At 41.2% G+C, this 13,852-nt stretch overlaps 1 protein-coding gene across 5 annotated transcripts in view; it reads right to left on the bottom strand.

The window, feature by feature from the left end:
* LOC136768963 (N-acetyllactosaminide beta-1,6-N-acetylglucosaminyl-transferase) overlaps nucleotides 1–2,365 on the bottom strand; it is a 14,981-nt gene extending 12,616 nt beyond the window's left edge. For all 5 annotated transcript variants that reach the window (XR_010822058.1, XR_010822056.1, XR_010822055.1 and 2 more), the window contains exon 1: nucleotides 1,270–2,365. Coding sequence is in view for 1 of the 5 variants with exons in the window: in XM_066723270.1 (XP_066579367.1) it covers nucleotides 1,270–2,182 (913 nt within the window). In the remaining 4 variants the exon portion in view is untranslated. The remainder of the gene's footprint in view (nucleotides 1–1,269) is intronic.
* Nucleotides 2,366–13,852: the final 11,487 nt, after the last annotated feature.

Consider the following 13,852-nt stretch of genomic DNA (forward strand, 5'->3'; position numbering starts at 1 on the left):
TAGACCTACACAAGGCTGGACTGGGCTACAAGACCATCGCCAAGCAGCTTGGTGAGAAGGTGACAACAGTTGGTGCGATTATTTGCAAATGGAAGAAACACAAAATAACTGTCAGTCTCCCTCGGTCTGGGGCTCCATGCAAGATCTCACCTCGTGGAGTTTCAATGATCATGAGAACGGTGAGGAATCAGCCCAGAACTACACGGGAGGATCTTGTTAATGATCTCAAGGCAGCTGGGACCATATTCACCAAGAAAACAATTAGTAACACACTACACTGTGAAGGACTGAAATCCTGCAGCGCCCGCAAGGTCCCCCTGCTCAAGAAAGCACATGTACAGGCCCATCTGAAGTTTGCCAATGAACATCTGAATGATTCAGAGGAGAACTGGGTGAAAGTGTTGTGGTCAGATGAGACCAAAATCGAGCTCTTTGGCATCAACTCAACTCGCCGTGTTTGGAGGAGGAGGAATGACCCCATCCCCACTGTCAAACATGGAGGTGGAAACATTATGATTTGGGGGTGTTTTTCTGCTAAGGGGACAGGACAACTGCACCGCATCAAAGGGACGATGGACGGGGCCATGTACCGTCAAATCTTGTGTGAGAACCTCCTTCCCTCAGCCAGGGCATTGAAAATGGGTTGTGGATGGGTATTACAGCATGACAATGACCCAAAACACACAGCCAAGGCAACAAAGGAGTGGCCCAAGAAGAAGCACATTAAGGTCCTGGAGTGGCCTAGCCAGTCTCCAGACCTTAATCCCATAGAAAATCTGTGGAGGGAGCTGAAGGTTTGAGTTGCCAAATGTCAGCCTCGAAACCATAATGACTTGGAGAGGATCTGCAAAGAGGAGTGTGACAAAATCCCTCCTGAGACGTGTGCAAACCTGGTGGCCAACTACAAGAAACGTCTGACCTCTGTGATTGCCAACAAGGGTTTTGCCACCAAGTACTAAGTCGAAGGGGTCAAATACTTTTTTCCCTCATTAACATGCAAATCAATTTATAACTTTTTTGAAATTAATTTTTCTGGAGTTTTTTCTCTCACTGCTAAAATACAACTACCATTAAAATTATAGACTGATCATTTCTTTGTCAGTGGGCAAACTTACAAAATCAGCAGGGGATCAAATACTTTTTTCCCCCACTGTATATATATATATATATATAATCATTCATGCTTATATAGGAAACATATATAAGCTTATATATATATATATATATATATATATATATATATATATATATATATATATATATACTCACCTGGAATTCTATTTAAGGTCACCCAGTAGTGTTCATCGGGGCTGTAGGTATCTTTTGACCACTCCAAAAGATCTGTTGCGCGTTTGTCTTCTAATACAAATGTGGCAAATTCGTGGGTTAGAGCATAATATGCAGAGCCAAAATAGATGGTAAGGTTATGAGGAGGTGGAGATTTCTTTTTGGCGGTTTTCACCACCAAGCAACTTCGACTATCCAAATGTTCTCGAAAGACAAATGCTGTCCGGTGTTTCATGTGGTCTGGTTGAAGTATACCAGGAGTTAAGTTTTTCCCCTTAAAACTCTTCAGATTCTGGATAAGTTCTAGATTTGTCATCAAAGGGAAATCCTGCCCGCACAAATTGATTACATATTTCCATCTAGACGAGACCAAATCTTTCAAACAGTTAATATCTGCTTGGAGCCTGGACATCCCCGCATAGACAACAATCTCCATTTTAGAGGCAAGAAAAGTGTTGGGGAAACAGTTTATCAGAGTTTCTACAGCGGCTTTAAACGCCTTACTTGCCTTCTCGTCGATGTGAATGCAGTACACATTGTGAGGGGCATAGATAGCCCTGAAGACTCGTTCAAACATGTCAAACTCTTTATGCACGGTGATGATGAAGGCCAGTGGATATGCCTCCTCCTCGCTGGACAGTGTCTCGGTGATGAAGTGGCTGTTGGTGATGTATTCCTCGCAGGAGACATTGAGGGGTGAAGGCTTCAGAGTACTTTCCCAGGTTATGCTTTTCAATCTTTGTGCAAAGCCACTGCAAACTCTATCCACAATCTCAGACTCGTTGGATCGCCCGTGTCTCTCCTGGTTCACTGTGAGCTGGATCATTTGTCTCACCGTAATAAAAACGGAAACACAAATAAATAGTAGAAATAGACAAGATCTCCACTTGTTCATGGTTATTTTCTGTATGGCATTAAATCTAGCTACCACCGTTTTGGTCAAGTACTTTTGCGACACATAAGCGTCTCTCTCCTGTATCTCTAATAATGAATATCGTTAAGATTAATCCATGCATAGTGAAAGCACATTAGTCCTGCCCCCTACACAGGTTTAGTATTCACTGTGCGGGTGCTATAATTGGTCCGTCTATTTGCTTTAGAAAAGGAAGTATTTGCTGATGGAAACTAATTTGCGCTTGGACGAGTTTTAGGAGTTTCTGTTTCACTTTGAAATGTTCATACAGAAGTGTGTAGTTATGCATCAAGTGCTTAAGTTTTACATTTGGAGAGGAGGTAAGATACAGACTTGAAGCTGGTGAAAAAAATATAGAACAGAAAGCCTTCTATTACAGTGTCAAGTATCTCTGGCAATTATGAGATCTCAGCTTGTATATATTATCACAGAAGGTGAGCTGAATTGTTTTTTTAGTTACATTCTGTGTGTTATTATTCCATTTATTTGTGTAATGTTATATTATGTGTTGTTAACTATGGACATGCATTTTTATTTTTTCTTCTTTTTTTTGATGATTTATGTCCTTAATGGTGTAATTATTATGTATCTTGGTTTATGAGCCTCAGGCAGACTTCAATTCTAAATTAGCTTGGGGGTACGAAGGCTAACTTTTAATGTTAAGTCTTAGTAAATCTATTTTTTTAAGCAACTGACTAACTGTCAAATTAAAACATTGTTTTATACAACCGACCACGGGACTTTGCAGCTGATAGAGTACGCCATATTAGATTAAAGATTCAGCTTTTTTTTCTTCGTCTTACAGTAAGCCAGTATTAAATGAATTAAATCTTAATTTCTTTCACCATTTTCGAATTTTATAAACAAATATGCTTTGAAGATCCGAATCTCTACAAGATGCTCAGCTATTGTTTGTGATATAGCAGATGTGTACAGTTGAATAAGAATAGACACACATATATTAATGTATTCATTCTTATGAAATATAACCCACACGACTAACAAAATAATGCCAACTAGTTTCTGATATTTTATTTTAAAGTGTCTAATCCCTGCTAATACACCATGTTGCCTCAACGTTGTAGCAACATAATTTACTGTTTGCTGGGATCTTCCACGTTATTTATTACTCGGACTATGTATTTTCTACAATGTAATTACTTATTTTAACATCAAAATAAACAGGCATTAAAAAGAAAATATAATGTCGGTAAAGCTGGCATACAGCTCATTTGCTCCATCTTGTGTACATAACCCTACTTGCCTGAGGCGTTTTTCAGAAGATCCCCTTTGGTCAAATAAGTTACCAATGTTGCTGACGTAATTAAAAATGTCTGATATATATATTGCCTGTGAGTCGGTTGCAATGCACAGATTGTTTTCATTAACCTTAAGATTTCTTGAATATTCACTTTTTTGGTACTTGATTAAATTAAATTTAATGTAATTATAGTTTTATACACGTGTTACTTGGTTTTGTTTTAAATTCTGTTATGATTTATATCAGGATTTGTAATGTTTTTTTAGAAATTGATTTTACATTTTTTAATCATAAGTATTACAATTGTTAATGTTTTTATTGTAATGTAAAATTCTACATCTAATAAAACAGTATTTTACTACAGACTTCCGTGGAGAGGAGCATTGATGAGTTTAAATCAATGTTTTAATCAATGTTTTGGTCACCCTGCTTCACAGTGGGGCTGATCTTGCTGGTAAATAATAGACAAACTAATGTGAAAATCTGCACGTCAAAAGCGAACAGAATATTAATCAGGTGTTACAATTGAAAGACATTCAGTTTATAAATGATTAATCCCAATTTATAAAGCCCCTTATCTAATAAATACCCAATATAAATACAAAGTACAATACATGTTAAAATAATATGAACCCCACATAATAAAATACGTTCTGTCCTGTGTTCTCCTCTGAATCCCCCATTGCCTAATTAGTCTACTGTTACTGTACTAGCCTATTTCATAGGATGTAGACATACTAACTGTCAGCAGTAGGATAACGCTAGATATGCCTGTTTGACTTTGAATAAAAATCTTCATAGAAATAGTGCAAAAAACATATATATTTGTTTAAACTTTGACCGGCCCTCCTATCTAAGAAATGGTCCAGCCCACCTGGCAATTCTGCCTGTATATATGCAATGTACTTTAAGGACTTAAACATTAGACCAGTAGGCAGATTTCCATACAAATGTACTGTACAAATGTAGCCTGTTTCTTCCCGTGGAAATTCTGATTATATGCGGTTTGGGACAGAACATTTTATTGTCCAATATTAGTCATATTACAAGAAAAAATTGGTTGTTTTTTGGAAAGTGTGAAATCTTGTTTCTCTGTGGAAACAAAAATAGCTGGTATATTCCTAACTCAAGCTGACAACAGCATATCGATATTTGCATCACTATCAACTTTATGACGGTGATGCAAATGGATTGGTTGTACCAGGCATGAGGTACATTACAAATGCAAGCTGCTACAATATCTATCCCTGTATATTAAATTGTTTGGTTGGGTGGACTTCTCTGGAACCAAGCAGGCTGAAGTATTAACACATTATCAAACAATCTTCATTGATTCAGTATAGCGTCCTTCGCATGGTGGCCACAAAATGCTTTACAGATTGAAAACAGACAAACCCCCATAGGGCTCTGGATGGAGGCTGTAGGTAGCAGGCTGTGAGATATTTCTTGAGAGTGTAAGCGTTATGTCTGGGCACCAGCTACTTCTCCAGCAACAATGAGGAATGCAGGCACCACCAGCAGGGTTGAAAGAGAGCAGGTGTGTGTTCTCTTGTGCTGTCCAGTTCTGAAACCAGGCTGTAGGATCCCCTGGTAGCTCTTTGCTTTCAGGGTGAGCAGGTGCTGACTTTTTGGCCTGCTTGTGGAAGACAATGAAGAGTAGAAGGAGAATAAGGACACCAGTGACTATGTTCCTTGTATCTCTCAGGGCCACACCAATAATTAGGAGACAGTGCCATCGATCACATAGTAGAGACCTTCTAGCTCTTGCAGAGTCCAGGAGGGACTTCCAGCTTTCCCGGCTTCCTTGCTGGCTCCCCCATTGCATCGTTCCATATCAATCAAACACTGCGCCCTGTTGAGCTGGAGTTGAAGAAGCTCCATCTTTTTGAGCCTTTCACGTTCGGTGATCTATGCTCCAGCGGATTTGGTTAGCTGGTTTAACAGCAGTTAAAAAACTGCTGGTACTGCGCTGGCAGCCCCCACACTCTCTTGCCTGGCAGGAGTGGATCGATCCTTTCTTATCTGGACATCATTTACATGGAGCTTTCCACAGCTTGGATCCATGGCGCTAGAGAGAAGATGGTGAAAGTCTGGAAAAATATTCCATTAGATCTATTTTAAATCCAACTTTAATTCTGACAATTGATTTCAGTGCTGTCAAAGGGTTTTTCCTTTTTTTCACTCTTTTTTCTCTTTCCTTTCTGTTTTTGTTTGTGGGGGTCGGTAGTAGGGATGGGGATCGGTTCTGTTATGGACCCGGTTCCAAGTTTCTCAAAACCCGAATATCAATATGGTCCGAGCTTATCGCTACTGCTATCGAGACTAGTGGGTAATACACTCACCTAAAGGATTATTAGGAACACCATACTAATACTGTGTTTGACCCCCTTTCGCCTTCAGAACTGCCTTAATTCTACGTGGCATTGATTCAACAAGCTACTGAAAGCATTCTTTAAAAATGTTGGCCCATATTGATAGGATAGCATCTTGCAGTTGATGGAGATTTGTGGGATGCACATCCAGGGCACGAAGCTCCCGTTCCACCACATCCCAAAGATGCTCTATTGGGTTGAGATCTGGTGACTGTGGGGGCCAGTTTAGTACAGTAAACTCATTGTCATGTTCAAGAAACCAATTTGAAATGATTCGACCTTTGTGACATGGTGCATTATCCTGCTGGAAGTAGCCATCAGAGGATGGTTACATGGTGGTCATAAAGGGATGGACATGGTCAGAAACAATGCTCAGGTAGGCCGTGGCATTTAAACGATGCCCAATTGGCACTAAGGGGCCTAAAGTGTGCCAAGAAAACATCCCCCACACCATTACATCACCACCACCAGCCTGCACAGTGGTAACAAGGCATGATGGATCCATGTTCTCATTCTGTTTACGCCAAATTCTGACTCTACCATCTGAATGTCTCAACAGAAATCGAGACTCATCAGACCAGGCAACATTTTTCCAGTCTTCAACTGTCCAATTTTGGTGAGCTTGTGCAAATTGTAGCCTCTTTTTCCTATTTGTAGTGGAGATGAGTGGTACCCGGTGGGGTCTTCTGCTGTTGTAGCCCATCCGCCTCAAGGTTGTACGTGTTGTGGCTTCACAAATGCTTTGCTGCATACCTCGGTTGTAATGAGTGGTTATTTCAGTCAAAGTTGCTCTTCTATCAGCTTGAATCAGTCGGCCCATTCTCCTCTGACCTCTAGCATCAACCAGGCATTTTCGCCCACAGGACTGCCGCATACTGGATGTTTTTCCCTTTTCACACCATTCTTTGTAAACCCTAGAAATGGTTATGCATGAAAATCCCAGTAAGTGAGCAGATTGTGAAATACTCAGACCGGCCCGTCTGGCACCAACAACCATGCCACGCTCAAAATTGCTTAAATCACCTTTCTTTCCCATTCCGACATTCAGTTTGGAGTTCAGGAGATTGTCTTGACCAGGACCACACCCCTAAATGCATTGAAGCAACTGCCATGTGATTGGTTGGTTAGATAATTGCATTAATGAGAAATTGAACAGGTGTTCCTAATAATCCTTTAAGTGAGTGTATAATGTAACGTTAACTTATGTCTGGACAGACAAGAGTCATGTCATTTAAATCAAATCACTGGTGCACAAACATACATCGATTGTCTAATAAAATTACTAAATTCAATTGAAGTGCCTGCCAACCGCCTTTAAACTAAACGAAGAAGAATTTAATTGCGTCACGCCTTAATTCGCCTAATTTCTCATTTCGTAGCTTGCTAGGATGGCTGAACGTCCTAAGCTTTCAAAGGCTTGGCTACATTTTAATAAAGCCAAAGATAAGGAGGAAGCAACATGTAATTTATGTTCGCAGGTAATTTCTTGCAGGGGGGGACACTACAGCAATGATTAAGCACCTCAACGCTGTGCATCAGTTAAAGGGAAAAGCAGAAGCTTCCACTGTTCGAGTCGCAACGCTGCGGGACAACCGTCCTCCTCCACCAAGGTGTTGCATGGTGAGCGCAGCCCTGCTTCGTAGCACGTCTCCATCGCTGACGATAATAATAATCCAATTCAGGGCTCTAGTGCAACTATTTCACTCGCATTTGCCCCTAAAATTAGATACGTGCGCGACCGGGAAAAATAAGTTACGAGCACAGTGTGTGAAGAGCTGTCGATTATTTTTTCTTTTTGTGTAAAGCATAATATTTATTCTATGAATGTATATGATTTTCTTTGTTGTTGGAAAAAACGTGTTGGACATTTTGCTGCTGATATTTTATTTTACTGTTCTCATAGTTATACGTTATGTTGAAATCAGAAATTAAAGACTCACAGTTTTTGCAATAATAGCAATAACAGTTCTGTTAAGAATTTATTGTCGTCTCGTCTTTCCAACAAATAATAGAAAAGTATCGATAGTGGCATCGATAAAGACTCGGATCATTAAGTAATCTCGAAAATGGTATCAATGTCAATTGGGGGGGGGGTAATGTTTGATATAAGGGGGGTTTGTATCAAGCCCAAATTGCTGGTGAAAACCGGTTCTTATCAGACTCTGTTCTTCTAGGTATCAGGGTTGAACTACAGCACAGTACCGTAGCACAGTGAGACAGTGACCTTGTTTACACAGACACACAGGGAAAGAAATGCAGTTCATCCAAATGTTTTGTCATTATTAAAACATTTCATAATCTGACTATATGGTTTATGTGTGCAAGGTAGATATTATTCCAGCAATACATGCAGCAGCTCAATTTTAAATAACAAACCTGAACAATAATAGGCCTTATAATGTTTGAATTAAAATATTCAGTGTGAAAATGCATTATTACACTTTAAAAACATGAGGGTATCAAACAGTTAATCTGACTGCCATAGAAGATGCTGGAACATGCAAGCATTCAGCAGCAATATATTCTTTATTTGTCTCTTCTCCTCCCCTCATCTCCTAGCCTCATTGGCTAATAGATAAGAGATGCGGGGATGAGATGATATAATGTAAGTTACCAATTTCACAATTTTTCACAAATTAATAAGGTGAGGTGAGTGTGAGTGATTCCTAAAACTAAAATGGCTAAACATGCATTTTCCCCGTACTACACACTCCAAGGAGCTTCATTTGGTTCCACCTGCTGGAGACACACAAGAAAAGCAGTTTATTTTAGAATAGCTGCCAACATGATTGATATGTGGTGTCCTGTCTCCCTCTACATGTAGCAGAACAAAGTCAAAGAAAAACAGAGGATTTAAACAGGTAAGAATGTGCAAGTAACTGTAACAGTCTGTATTCACAACAAGAAAGAAATACAAACTTAAGTTTTTTACATTGTTCTTCAGGGGAGCAGCATCTCAGCCTTGGGAGAAGCCATGCAAGGTACTTGCATATACACTCACCTAAAGGATTATTAGGAACACCATACTAATACTGTGTTTGACCCCCTTTCGCCTTCAGAACTGCTTTAATTCTACGTGGCATTGATTCAACAAGGTGCTGAAAGCATTCTTTAGAAATGTTGGCCCATATTGATAGGATAGCATCTTGCAGTTGATGGAGATTTGTGGGATGCACATCCAGGGCACGAAGCTCCCGTTCCACCACATCCCAAAGATGCTCTATTGGGTTGAGATCTGGTGACTGTGGGGGCCAGTTTAGTACAGTGAACTCATTGTCATGTTCAAGAAACCAATTTGAAATGATTCGACCTTTGTGACATGGTGCATTATCCTGCTGCAAATAGCCATCAGAGGATGGGTACATGGTGGTCATAAAGGGATGGACATGGTCAGAAACAATGCTCAGGTAGGCCGTGGCATTTAAACGATGCCCAATTGGCACTAAGGGGCCTAAAGTGTGCCAAGAAAACATCCCCCACACCATTACACCACCACCACCAGCCTGCACAGTGGTAACAAGGCATGATGGATCCATGTTCTCATTCTGTTTACGCCAAATTCTGACTCTACCATCTGAATGTCTCAACAGAAATGGAAACACATCATACCAGGCAACGTTTTTCCAGTCTTCAACTGTTCAATTTTGGTGAGCTTGTGCAAATTGTAGCCTCTTTTTCCTATTTGTAGTGGAGATGAGTGGTACCCGGTGGGGTCTTCTGCTGTTGTAGCCCATCCGCCTCAAGGTTGTACGTGTTGTAGCTTCACAAATGCTTTGCTGCATACCTCGGTTGTAACGAGTGGTTATTTCAGTCAAAGTTGCTCTTCTATCAGCTTGAATCAGTCGGCCCATTCTCCTCTGACCTCTAGCATCAACAAGGCATTTTCGCCCCCGCAGGACTGCCGCATACTGGATGTTTTTCCCTTTTCACACCATTCTTTGTAAACCCTAGAAATGGTTATGCGTGAAAATCCCAGTAAGTGAGCAGATTGTGAAATACTCAGACTGGCCCGTCTGGTACCAACAACCATGCCACGCTCAAAATTGCTTAAATCACCTTTCTTTCCCATTCCGACATTCAGTTTGGAGTTCAGGAGATTGTCTTGACCAGGACCACACCCCTAAATGCATTGAAGCAACTGCCATGTGATTGGTTGATTAGATAATTGCATTAATGAGAAATTGAACAGGTGTTCCTAATAATCCTTTAAGTGAGTGTATATCTACATGTAAATAAAGCCTTTCAATATCTTATGTCTTACTCATTCTTTCCAAGTGATTCACGTTACTCACACTTCCTTTGGATCTCAGCACTGTGGACTGAAGGACAGAAATCCTGCACTACAAACTGTTGCAGAGTGAGCATTTCAAAGCAAGCCTTTTTTTTTTGTTAAAAATGGAAAGGTCATCCCTTCCTCACTGAGAAAACAGTGAATAACCTTGTGAGGTCCAGTCCATATTGGTGCAAGCTTACAGTGCTGGTGAGCTGGATTATCAAGTAACACAAAATATTCATTCTCATGTGGGTGAAATGTCATCCTGGAGTCATAATGGGATTCTAATGCTCATGTGCCACAGTGTTACGGTGAGTTGCTTCTGCCTCACCACTGAAAAGAACATTGACAGGCAGTCATGGTTCCCGGCCATGTGCTAGATCAGATGGAATGTAACCAGTGCTAGCATGGGCAGCAGAGTTATAGGCCAATTCTACCTGACTCAGATACCAATTCTGTACTTTGACAGCTGATCTTTCAGGGTCCTATTGAAACATTTGACCATGCCATCCGATTGAGCATGGTATAGGATCGTCCTGCTTTTCTTAATTCCAAGCAGAATGCAGAGTTAAGGTCGGACTCAAACTGGCGGCCTTGGTCTGGGTGGATGGCTTCTGGAACACCATGCCGGTGGATGTATTCCTCAAATAGGCACTTTGCAATGTAATGGTAATGATCAGTGAGTGCATAGAAGTTGACATATTTAATAAAATACTCCATTATAAATAACTAATACATAGCAGTGGCCTTTTGAAGTAGGTGGAAGCTCTGTGATATCTGCAGCTACCTTTTCAAATGGACGTGTGACAACAATTGGTTGCAATGGAGCACATTTATGAGGTAATGCAAAACGCAAGGCAGTGTAAACAAAAAGTGTCCCGACTCATGAATAGCCAAAAACAAATAGCATGAGCATTCACACTCACTCATTGAGAAGGAAGATGCTATTGGTGATTGGTCCTAATACATACTAGAGCATTGAATGTCAACATCACAAGTGTTACTAGAAGCACCAGTACAGTAAGTAGGATTGTTCTTTGCAGTTTTAGGAGGACTCAGGTGGTCAACTGAATTTTCAGAGGCTGCTGGTTGATGTATTTCAGCACATTTGGCGCCTGGGTGTGCATGTCTGGACAAGTAATCTGCATTGGCATGACGGGTGCCTTTTCTGTGTTCCATGATCCAGTTATAGATATCCAGCTCTAGAGCCCAGCTTGCTCTGCGGTCAGTTGGATCATTGTCTACTTGGATCTTGTGGAGACCAGCAAGGGATTTGAAGGCTGTAATGTTGTTAAATGAAGACCAACCCAAGTAATGCTTGAAATGCCATACTGCCCATACAATGGCAAAGAGCTCTTTGTCAGAAGTAGACTAGTGTTTTTCAGAAGGTGTCAACGCATGGCTAGCATAACAGATTACTTTCTCCTCATGGGCTTGAATTTGAGCCAATACAGCACCAACAGCTGGGTTAGAGCCATTGCAGTACAGAATAAATGGACAGGTGAAATCTGGGAAGGCAACGGTGGTACAGACAATGCTGCTTTGAAGGAGGTGAATGCTCCAGCTGCTTCAGATGACCACTGAAAGGTCACACCCTTCTGTGTTAGACTGTGGATTGGTGCTGTGGTGCTTGAGAAATTATATATGAATCTTCAGTAGTAGGAACAAAGGCCTATAAAAGCTCTCACTTCAGTTGGCATTGTGGGGGTTGGCCAGTGTGTAACTCACTCCATATTACTCGGGTCTGGCTGCAGACCTTGTCTGGACACAACATGACCCAGAAAGGTGACGTGGTCATGGGCTAAGTGGCATTTTGAAGGCTTTAGCTTCATGCCTGCAGTCTGAAAATGCTGGAAGAGTTCTTCAAGGTGTTGCATGTGGTCCTGTGGCATGTGGTAGAATGAGACACAGCACTGCAGTTCTGAGGTGGGAGATCTAGTGCAAAAGTGGAATACTGCTGTTCAAAAATTTAAAGCAGAAAGAGCTAGAATCAATAATTCCCTGGTGGTGAAGTCCCATAGAAGGAGAAGACTTTGGTGAGCATTTCTGACAAATTGCACATCATACATCACTCTATTGTCTCCAATGGTGAATGAAATTGCCAGGGTGCCCAGTGTTTCTAACCAGTTACAGACTTCATTAAAACATAGCTTTTAATCAAGGGTCTGCTCTTTAAGGAGGGAATAGATATGCTCAGTTTCTCTGTTATGAGTGAAATGTCAGAGCCAGTGTCAAGGTATATAGAGTGAGGGAAAAAAGCATTTGATCCCCTGTTGATTTTGTACGTTTGCCCACTGACAAAGAAATGATCAGTCTATAATTTTAATGGTAGGTGTATTTTAGCAGTGAGACACAGAATAACAACAAAAATATCCAGAAAAATTAATTTCAAAAAATTTGCATGTTAATGAGGGAAATAAGTATTTGACCCCTTCGACTTAGTACTTGGTGGCAAAACCCTTGTTGGCAATCACAGAGGTCAGATGTTTCTTGTAGTTGGCCACCAGGTTTGCACACATCTCAGGAGGGATTTTGTCCCACTCCTCTTTGCAGATCCTCTCCAAGTCATTAAGGTTTTGAGGCTGACGTTTGGCAACTCGAACCTTCAGCTCCCTCCACAGATTTTCTATGGGATTAAGGTCTGGAGACTGGCTAGGCCACTCCAGGACCTTAATGTGCTTCTTCTTGAGCCACTCCTTTGTTGCCTTGGCTGAGTGTTTTGGGTCATTGTCATGTTGGAATACCCATCCACGACCCATTTTCAATGCCCTGGCTGAGGGAAGGAGATTCTCAACCAAGATTTGACGGTACATGGCCCCGTCCATCGTCCCTTTGATGTGGTGCAGTTGTCCTGTCCCCTTAGCAGAAAAACACCCCCAAAGCACAATGTTTCCACCTCCATGTTTGACGGTGGGGATGGTGTTCTTGGGGTCATTCCTCCTCCTCCAAACACGGCGAGTTGAATTGATGCCAAAGAGCTCGATTTTGGTCTCTTTCACCCAGTTCTCCTCTGAATCATTCAGATGTTGGCAAACTTCAGACGGGCCTGTACATGTGCTTTCTTGAGCAGGGGGACCTTCCGGGCGCTGCAGGATTTCAGTCCTTCACTGCATAGTGTGTTACCAATTGTTTTCTTGGTGACTATGGTCCCAGCTGCCTTGAGATCATTAACAAGATCCTCCCGTGTAGTTCTGGGCTGATTCCTCATCGTTCTCATGATCATTGAAACTCCACGAGGTGAGATCTTGCATGGAGCCCCAGACCAAGGGAGACTGACAGTTATTTTGTGTTTCTTCCATTTGCGAATAATCGCACCAACTGTTGTCATCTTCTCACCAAGCTGCTTGGCGATGGTCTTGTAGCCCATTCCAGCCTTGTGTAGGTCTACAATCTTGTCCCTGACATCCTTGGACAGCTCTTTGGTCTTGGCCATGGTGGAGAGTTTGGAATCTGATTGATTGATTGCTTCAGTGGACAGGTGTCTTTTATACAGGTAACGAGCTGAGATTAGGAGCACTCCCTTTAAGAGAGTGCTCCTAATCTCAGCTCGTTACCTGTATAAAAGACACCTGGGAGCCAGAAATCTTGCTGATTGATAGGGGATCAAATACTTATTTCCCTCATTAACATGCAAATCAATTTATAACTTTTTTGAAATGTGTTTTTCTGGATTTATTTGCTGTTATTCTGTCTCTCACTGTTAAAATACACCTACCATTAAAATTATAGACTGATCATTTCTTTGT

This window comes from Amia ocellicauda, chromosome 2 (assembly GCF_036373705.1).
Source record: "Amia ocellicauda isolate fAmiCal2 chromosome 2, fAmiCal2.hap1, whole genome shotgun sequence".
NCBI classification, from domain to species: Eukaryota; Metazoa; Chordata; class Actinopteri; order Amiiformes; family Amiidae; genus Amia; species Amia ocellicauda.